Raw genomic sequence first — 10,203 nt, 5'->3', positions numbered from 1 at the left:
ATAACCACGTGGCAGTGAAAAGTAACGTTGTTCGTTTACAAAGTATCAAAATGTGCTCGTTTGGGGGTTGGGTGGGGTGGGGTGGGGTGGGGGGAGGGGGGGTCCAAGAAAAATGCTCTGCCTAGTGTAATCCATCCATTTAATCCGGCCGTGACCTGAACCCCACCAAACCCCTACCTAAACCTGACGCTCTCCAGTCTAATGCCCAAACTTAATCATGGTTAATTAAGAGCACCTGCAGATGGCCAGAGTGAACATCTTGAATAGATGCCCTGGTCGAACTGCGCCGCATGCGCGTGACACAGCACGATTTGGTGCCTTGACGTGTAGTCCCACGAGGCCAGATGTGCATATGTGTACTCTGGTCAGGGGAGCGGCATATTCACATCTGGATCTGCAAGGCTAGCTGACGCGCCTCGTATTCACGGGACACAGCGTTTGGTATTGAGCGTGTTTGGGGACCTGCGCACGTGTCGCCCGGGAGACCGGGTCGGTCCGCGCTCGCGGCCGCCGTGTCTCTCAGGGTGTAATACGCCCGGTAGACTCAAAACCACAACACCGTCCTGGCCTGCCGGCCTGGCGGCCTGTCCAGGGTGTCCCCCCGGCCTGCTGGGATAGGCTCCAGCATCCCTGCCACCCTGAGAGCAGCCTCCCCTCCAAGAGTTTTCCCCCTTTACGGAAAACCTTTTCCTGTTCAGAATACCCCGCTCGGGGAGGGGGGGGGGTACCCCCCTGAGGCGTGGTGGTCCTGACTTAGGGGCTGGTGAAACTTCCTGCACCCAGCGAGGAGGTTTTCCGCAATAAAACGACAGCGGCCGTGCAGCTCGTCCAGCTTTTTGGGTGTTAGGCCGGAACTTCGATGAGCTTGGCGCACCGGGAACAGACGGCGAAGTGAGGGGAACGCTGCCGTGCGTTTATGGAAGAGGACGACTCCTTCGAATCGCACAATTACCCAAATTGCTGCCACGCAACCGCTTTACTTGTTCGTTTCTTCCGAGGTTCGCCTGTGCGGTGATTGCCGGGCCGTATCCATTTGGGACAAAATATGGTTCAAAATAATTCCACGTCCTCATGACTCCACTGCGAGGACCTGGAAGGCGGAGCAGAGCTCTCATTTTACAGAGAGGGGGGGGAGAGAGGGGGGGGTGGGGGGCTCCAGACAGCCCCGGGTTATTGCCGGTCCACGTTGTGCAGGACGGTATCTGAGTAAATCCACTGGCGTCTACTTGTTCGCCAACCGCCCGCAACGGAACTTCCTGCGAGCTCGCGACAACCGGCGTTTGATTCGTGTTGAGATCACGCGGAGGGCCTCCTCGCCCCCGGGGCACGCGGCTTTTGCATGAGGTCGGGCTTGTGACGTCATGCCCTTGTAAGGCGGTAGCGACACGTATCTGACGCCCGCCAGGCGGCTGTTGACAAAGACTCGGTGGAGGGCTTTGTTTGGCCGATAATGTGCTCATAATGATGGCAGCGCTGCCTCAAAACAATGGCTGTTTACACATAAGCCTGTCACGCTTATTAGGGGGGGGGGGACGAGTCAAGAGTAACTTTTAGAGGTGCTCAGGAAGAGCCGGGATCTTTTTTTGAAGAAGAAGAAGAAGAGGGAGTAAAACAGCAGCAATGACAACAAAAACAGCCTAGAAAAGGGGGGGAAAGCAGAGAGAACCGTTCCCCCTGTCTTTCTCCGGGCCTCCTCTCCTGCTTCGGCGTTTTGGATGGCTGCCTGTTGGGTGATGGGATTAAAGAGTCTTTAAATATGACCCCTGTGCACTGTTCTTATATTAACGCGCCGCCCGCTCCCCTCAGAGCAAGGTCACTTAAAACACAACCGGCACCGTGTAAACGAAAGCACGGGGGCCTCCTAGGCCGGGGTTGGTCGCGCCATCCAAACACGGCACCCCGTTTCAGGTTCGGTTCAGCGCACACCAAGACGTACACCACTTTGTTACACCTCCTACCAAATATACCGAACGTAATGCCAACTCAAGGCTTAAACTGAATACCACACGTGAACTGCCACGGCAGAGGTGCGTCAGCAAATCTTAGGGTGGTTAAATTTAGGGGGCTGAGGTTAAGGAAGCCACGTTTAGAGTTAGGTTGCGTTTACTGCGTGTTTGCACTGTGCTGAACGAGGACGTCGTGACGTCATATGCTAATCATGTTTGTTGAGTCATATCGCTACGTCATACGTTTGTGATTAGCAACGTCCCCACTGTACATGCTGTGGTGAGGAATTTTATGCACAAATTTATGTGTGGACTAATTGATTTAAAACATGTAATTATAATGGCTTTAACTGAGCCGACACCAAGTGACACGAGGTACCCCTCTTGTTTCTGGAGACCCTGGAGCAAATATTTGCATAGGTTTGAATCGTTGTAGACTTTGAACTGCTGTTTTAGCTATATTTTTGTGTTGTTGTCCTGTGTTGTATTATTATTATTATTATTATTATTAGTAGTAGTAGTAGTAGTATTTTGTAATATGGACCTAGCATGTGAATAAAGTAAGATTTGGTCAGCCAATCACGTGGTTTCTGAGAGAAAAATGCCGCTGGAGGAACGATCACTTCCTTATTTGACCACTAGGGGGCCCTTGAGCGCCAGTCAAAAACGCTCTCGTGACTCGTTTTTAGTGGCTTGAAAAATCCACCCTATGGGTGGCTCACGTAGGATGACCCGCCCCCTAGCGCCTTTTCAATGGAGTAGTTAACGTTACATATTATTTACGTCATATACATTTTGGGCAGTTGACGCTGGCATTGTAAAATGGCCCGCTTCTGTCGCACTGGCGTTAGCCCATGTGCGTCGTGTTTTTAGCTAACCGACAACCCGGAAAAGCAAGCTGGCACATCAGAAACAGGGAAAAACTTTCATCAATAGAGCCATTTTTGAAAATGTTGTAAACTATTAATAAGGCACGTTAGCCCCTAGCTAACGGGTCTGACCCTTTAGCCGAGCGGTTAGTGATGTCGCCTTGTGGCGCAGTACACCCCGTATCGAATCCCGCACCGGGCAAGAAAACAACCGGTTACAATGTTACATTTGACAGAGCACGTCTTACTTATATGTCTGTCGATGGGGTTTCTGTGAAATCCTACCTCAGTTGAAACCATGTGGGCGATACCACCGAGTGATATATAATATGAGGGAGAGGCTAAGAGAAAATAGAGTCGAGGGTGCAGAGGAAATATAATTTGTCAGTGTTCTTGCCAATGAGGATTATTTAATGTCAATTTAGCAAAAATCTTAACCGTCTCAAAGACACAGATTTAAAGTCGAACATATGCAGCTGGCAGTACGGCTGAAGGAGCAATATTATGTCGGTTACTATTCAGCGCAGCTGGAACAAGAGCGGAACTCGCCAAAGGACTCTTGCAGTTTAACAGCGCCAACAACAGAGGGCGCTAAAAGAGAACGACGGGAGAGTTGCTCGTCCGCCACGCTTTAGCACAGGGCTCCCCAATAGGCGGCACGCGGGCCACGTCCGGCCCGTGACGGGTTGATTTATGGTCCGCGAGAATTTTTGGAGAAATGCCAGAATTTTTTTATTTCCCTACCAAAAAAAAAAAAATTTCTTAGTAAAAGTAAGACTAGTAATATATCGAAAAATAGATGAAAAATCTCTGTTTAAATTATAATACCTGCAACGTATCGACACCGAAACAAACTAACGAGCAACGTGCTGCTGGAGGTTGAGTGGCCCGTGGCCCTAAAAGTGGCCCGCTATGAAAAGTGATTGGGGACCCCTGCTTTAGCAGCTCTCACCGCCGCTCCCCCTACGCTGCTGCTGAGAGTGCCGCGCTAAGCCGCAGCCTCACCGCCGGCACGGCACGCGCTCACTGATGACGCGCGCGGGCGCGGGCGTGCGCTCGCTCGCTCGGCGTCTTGCGTATGATCCGCGCGTTATAACGCTTTACTGTACGAGAAGTCGTCTGATTTAAAGAGGTGGCGCTCCAAGGAGCGACATGGAGAGTTTATTTTGGAATTACCATGCGGTTCATCGTGGCTGCTGACAACCTACTCTGCACACTGGAACTTTTGCCAGTACACGCGCGCACGCGCACGCACGCACGCGCACGATGCAATTGAAAGACACACACACACACACACAAAACGTGCAATTATCCACGTGCGCACATTAGGGTCAGACGGGGCAAGGCAGAAGAGTGGACTGAAATCAATTTCGAGACGAGCGCCATCTCATTTAATCCCTCATCATATCATCTCGTCTTATTAAAACTACTAAGTCCATATCCTCCTGCATGGTTAAATCTCATTAACTGTATAATTAACCCTCATTATCAGGCTTTTTTCCCACTGACTCTGCTTGCCTGGCTGTATAGATTAACGCTACTGAATATCACACGTCGACGTTCCTCCGGTTTTCTCCTGTATTTCCTCACCAAACCCCCTCAGACCGCTGTGCGCTCCCGGCCACCCCGGGCTGTCCGAGGGCGCCGCGCGCACGTAACGATTTCTGCAACCCACATACGTGCACACGCCCACTCGCGGAGTCATATGGCTGAATTAACTTGACAGACTGTCATCACAACACCATAATGACTATAACTCACCACCACCAGACACCCCCCCCACCCACCCGCTATGCACAGGGCAAAGCAGTGTGCAGCTGCAGGGGGGGGGGGGGTGATTGACAGGCCCTTGGATTGTGATGGAGACTAATATGGGCCTGAGACAAGTGTTGGACCAGCGGGTAGTCTCGTGCGGCACAAGCACACATGCTTTTTTATTTGTGCAAAAAAATATCCCATTTTTTTTTCTTTTTCCTTTTTTTTAAACTTTGCAGATGTGATTACAGGCGCTAATGGGACCGTTGTGACAGGTTTGGCGACGTCTGTGTTGAAGTATCGCGTACGCAATCTTCAAGGAAACATGGTCAGGCAATCACTCTAACTGACAGAGGAGTCGACAGTGGGGGTAAAAAACTGCTGCAAGTTTAAATGTTCTTATGTTTCCTTTTTTTCATTTTTTGTTTTGTGTGTGGTTTTTTTTTTAGTTTAGTTTATTTGTCTATTGCCTATGTATGTATTTGTGTGTCTCTGTGTGTGGGCAGGGCTACTTTTGTATGCACATACACATTCGTTCCTTTGTACCTGCACGGGTATATAAATATCCACATTCACCTACTCCTCATTCTGTGTGTGTGTGTGTGTGTGTGTGTGTGTGTGTGTGTGTGTGTGTGTGTGTGTGTGTGTGTGTGTGTGTGTGTGTGTGTGTGTGTGTGTGTGTGTGTGCGTGCGTGTGTGTGTGTGTGTGTGTGTGTCCCCCATACTTCTCCTTCAGCTGCTTGGGGGACTTTGAGGTTATGCAGGTCCCCCGGTCATCCCAGTGGAGGAGCGAGCTGACTACGCGCGGCTTTGGCTTTGGTTGCTGAGAGCCCCCACCCCCACCCCCCCCGACCCCTCCCTCGCTCCCTCCATCTCTGATGGCTCTATGGGGCATCCTCAGCCTCAGCCTCAGCCACTGCTGCTGGGTATGCATATGGTCAGCAGAAGCAGCAGCCACGGCCAGCCGGCCCAATGACAAGCCCGGGGGGCCCCTGGACTGGCTCCTGTCCGACAAGGGGCCGTTTCATCACTCTCCAGAGTACATCGACTTTGTGGAGAAGAACCGGCAGGGATTCTCCACCAGATACAAGATATATAGGTAAGTCTCTTGCCAGAAAACCGGAGAGAAGAGCTTCTCGACTGTAGAAGGCAACGCGTCTGAGCAAAGCATAACAATTGCCCCAGGCAAAGTTAAATCACCCACAGTGAATATATATACATATTTGACTGGCAAAGGGGGAACAAACATAAAAAGGCACACCTGTTCTAATGCGGTGCAGTAACGGAGAGAGAGGGGGGGGGGTTTGCTGCACACTCACAATGCAAAAAAAGGTTAAAAGCTGCAGGATTATTCTGCCTTAATGAAGAGTTATTCTACCCGCCTGTGCCAGGGAGTCGGGTTGCATAACACTAACTGGCATCTTTGCCATCAGTTGGTGACACTCTTGCACTTTGGAGTTTTTTTGACTGAGTAAGACAAACGCTGGTGCAGCGGCAAACACCACCCTACTCAAACAGGGGGGGGGAAAGACATTGGAACGTGATGGCGGTACTTGGGTTTGACAGCTAATCCACCAATTTTACAATCAGTGTTAACGTAGAGCAGTGTTCCCACATAGTGTGATGTTGTTTGCGACACTTTAGACTGGCTGTGTTAGCGTTGGTCTGAGAAGGCCATTTTTCAAAGGTGGGAACCATTTATTGCTGAGCTGACAGCGCACAGGCCGCAATGGCCGCCGCACCTTGTTTTGTAGTTCTCGCAGCCAGAGGCGAGGGTGGGTCGGATTTTGGCTTTAGATGTATTCAACAACCTCTGGGGCAACGCTGGCCTGTTTAATACGGAAGGTGTATGACAGGAACGATGAATCCAAAAGTGAAAGCCCTCTTCTTCTTCTTCTTCTTCCTCCTCCTGTATGTGATCAGTGGTTGATGCTAGATCCAACGGGGTGTGGGCACGGAAGTAGACGTGATTGGTTGTTGGTTAGGCTTAGGGTTTAAACTCTTTTTGCATTTCCATTGTTAGCAAGCGTTAACGTTAGCTATCGTTACAGTACGATCTGGCAATGTTAAGGCCGGTTGTAAGCTAGCTAGCTAAGTGTTTCTGTGCGCATCGTTTGTTTCAAGTCAGTGCGCTTCGAGGTTCCGCGCTGTCTATTGGCTGACGCAACAGCCAATCACGGCTACTTCCGTGCCTACACCCCGTTGGATCTAGCATCAACCGTGATCAGTGTGCGAGCAGATATTATTTGATGGATGCAGAAGGATGATGACGTCATGTGATACGTGTCGTTTCTGTCTGGAAAATAAAATTGCTAAATGGCTTCATCAATGGACTCGATGTAAGGAGCTGACCCACAAACCACCAACTGACTGCTGTAGTAGTAAGAACAAACTGACTTTATAGAGAGATTGTCTCCCTTTAATAGTTGATGCTAGATCCAACGGGGTGTCGGCACAGAAGTAGACATGATTGGTTGTTGGTTAGGCTTAGGCAGGGGCGGATCTACAGGGTGGCAAGGGGTGGCAGCTGCCACCTCTGGGACACAGTCTTGCCACCCCTTTGCCACCCCAGGAAAAAATCTCTAGATCCACCACTGGGCTTAGGGTTTAAACTCTTTTTGAATTTCCACTGTTAGCAAGCCTTAACGTTAGCTATCGTTACAGTACAATCGGGCAATGTTAAGGTCGGTTGTAAGCTAGCTAGCTAAGTGTTTCTGTGCGCATCATTTGTTTCAAGCCAGTGCGCTTCCAGGTTCCGCGCTGTCTATTGGCTGACGCAACAGCCAATCACGGCTACTTCCGTGCCCACACCCCGTTGGATCTAGCATCAACCGTGATCAGTGTGCGAGCAGACATTATTTGATGGATGCAGAAGGATGATGACGTCATGTGATACGTGTCGTTTCAGTCTGGAAAATAAAATTGCTAAATGGCTTCATCAATGGACTCGATGTAAGGAGCTGACCCACAAACCATCAACTGACTGCTGTAGTAGTAACAACAAACAGAATTTATAGAGAGATTGTCTCCCTTTAATGCAGTGTTTCTCAACCCAGTCCTCAAGGACCCCCCCTATCCTGCAGATTTTCATTGTAACCCTGCATAGGTAGCCCTGCTTGTACTTACTCAACCAGTCATTTCATAGCACTTAATTATGCAAGGTGTGCAAACTCAGACATTCATTGCTGATTGGTTGAATAACTACAAACAGGTACCTATTCAGGATTGCAAAGAAAATCTGCAGGATAGGTGTTCCTTGAGGACTGGGTTGAGAAACACTGCTTAATGGTTGATGCTAGATCCAACGGCGTGTCGGCACAGAAGTAGACGTGATTGGGTTGTTGGTTAGGCTTAGGGTTTAAACTCTTTTTGAATTTCCATTGTTAGCAAGCGTTAACGTTAGCTATCGTTACAGTACGATCTGGCAATGGTAAGGTGGGTTGTAAGCTAGCTAGCTAAGTGTTTCTGTGCGCATCGTTTGTTTCAAGTCAGTGCGCTTCAAGGTTCCGCGCTGTCTATTGGCTGACGCAACAGCCAATCACGGCTACTTCCGTGCCTACGCCCCGTTGGATCTAGCATCAACCGTGATCAGTGTGTGAGCAGATATTATTTGATGGATGCAGAAGGATGATGACGTCATGTGATACATGTCGTTTCAGTCTGGAAAATAAAATTGCTAAATGGCTTCATCAATGGACTCGATGTAAGGAGCCAACCCACAAACCATCAACTGACAGCCGTAGTAGTAACAACAAACAGACTTTATAGAGAGATTGTCTCCCTTTAATGCAGTGTTTCTCAACCCAGTCCTCAAGGAAGCCCTATCCTGCAGATTTTCATTGTAACCCTGCATAGCTAGCCCTGCTTGTACTTACTCAACCAGTCATCTCATAGCACTTAATTATGCAAGGTGTGCAAACTCAGACATTCATTGCTGATTGGTTGAATAACTACAAACAGGTACCTATTCAGGATTGCAAAGATTATCTGCAGGATAGGGGGTCCTTGAGGACTGGGTTGAGAAACACTGCTTAATGGTTGATGCTAGAGCCAACGGGGTGTCGGCACAGAAGTAGACATGATTGGTTGTTGGTTAGGCTTAGGGTTTAAACTCTTTTTGAATTTCCATTGTTAGCAAGCGTTAACGTTAGCTATCGTTACAGTACGATCTGACAATGGTAAGGTGGGTTGTGAGCTAGCTAGCTATGTGTTTCAGTCTGCATCGTTTGTTTCAAGTCAGTGCGCTTCAAGGTTCCGCGCTGTCTATTGGCTGACGCAACAGCCAATCACGGCTACTTCCGTGCCTACACCCCGTTGGATCTAGCATCAACCGTGATCAGTGTGTGAGCAGATATTATTTGATGGATGCAGAAGGATGATGACGTCATGTGATACGTGTCGTTTCTGTCTGGAAAATAAAATTGCTAAATAGCTTCATCAATGGACTAGATGTAAGGAGCTGACCCACGAACCACCAACTGACAGCCGTAGTAGTAACAACAAACAGACTTTATAGAGAGATTGTCCCCCTTTAGGAAGTCTTGACGCATGCTGAAGTTGTGTCCAGATGAACTGATTCAACTTTCTGGGACTCCATTTATGATGTTTACCACATATGTATATTTTTTTAATATAACTTGATTCTATTTCATTTATTGTCCCCTGTCGGGTTTCGGCAGCACATATAAATAATGTGACCTGCAATTTGACCCCCCCTCCCCCCCCCCATGTTGTGGAATCGGTGCATGTCCTACCTGACCCCTATTAACATGCTGTAATGGAAAGTGTGTTGGGTTGAACAAAATTGCTCTGCAGTCAATTCAGATACCACGACCAAATATTCAGAGTCGAAGAAGCGATTGAGTGAGCTACTTTCGTCTGTCGGGGTCACACGAACCCCACATTGAGGGACCATGGATGGGAAGGACGCACACTGAAGACAAGTATACATCGGCGGTGTTGTCGGACCACCACCTTTTGGTGTTTTTCAGACTGTCAAATTGAAAGTAGTTAAACACTGCTATCAATTCATTTAATGCAACTGCAAAGTCGAGGTGCTGGGTGGTATGGGAAATATTATCGTTATGTTAATTGTAAAAAAAACTTTACACAATATCAGTCTATATCACAGTACCTGCTTACATACGCAGAATTACCATGTCCAGCATCCGGGTACTGTAGAGACCTATTCTGTTACCTACCAACACGGGGATCACCGGTTTGAATCCCCGTGTTACCGCCGGCTTGGTCGGGTGTCCCTGCAGACACAATTGGCCGGGTCTGCAGGTGGGAAGCCGGATCTGGGTGGGAGGCCAGATGTGGTCGGTCGGGGTGCCTGGGGAGGGGAGAGCAGGAACTGGGCGGAATAGCGTGATCCTCCCACGTGCTACATCCCCCTGGTGAAACTCCTCACTCTCGGGTGAAAAGAAGAGGCTGGCGACCCCACATGTACCGGAGGAGGCATGTTCCCCGGATCGGTTGAGGGGGTGGAGCAGCAACTGGGATAACTCGGAAGAGTAGGGTAACTGGTCAGATACAATTGGGAGAAAAATGGGGGGGGGGGGGGGGTTACCATGTCCAGCTCATCATATTGAACTCTTTGGTGATGTAAAATAAAACCAAAACCCGTTTTC

At 49.1% G+C, this 10,203-nt stretch overlaps 1 protein-coding gene across 1 annotated transcript in view; it reads left to right on the top strand.

Annotated features, from left to right (window-relative positions):
* Positions 1-5,433: 5,433 nt before the first annotated feature.
* Positions 5,434-10,203, top strand: part of brinp3a.2 (bone morphogenetic protein/retinoic acid inducible neural-specific 3a, tandem duplicate 2) — an 85,730-nt gene continuing 80,960 nt past the window's right edge. The window contains exon 1 of the mRNA XM_056277336.1: positions 5,434-5,669. Within this exon, the coding sequence (XP_056133311.1) occupies positions 5,449-5,669 (221 nt within the window). The 5' untranslated portion in view covers positions 5,434-5,448. The remainder of the gene's footprint in view (positions 5,670-10,203) is intronic.

The sequence above is a fragment of the Lampris incognitus genome, chromosome 3, assembly GCF_029633865.1.
Source record: "Lampris incognitus isolate fLamInc1 chromosome 3, fLamInc1.hap2, whole genome shotgun sequence".
In the NCBI taxonomy this organism is placed as follows: domain Eukaryota; kingdom Metazoa; phylum Chordata; class Actinopteri; order Lampriformes; family Lampridae; genus Lampris; species Lampris incognitus.
The sequence above is the reverse complement of the archived record's forward strand: the minus strand, read 5'-3'. Positions and strand labels throughout refer to the sequence as shown.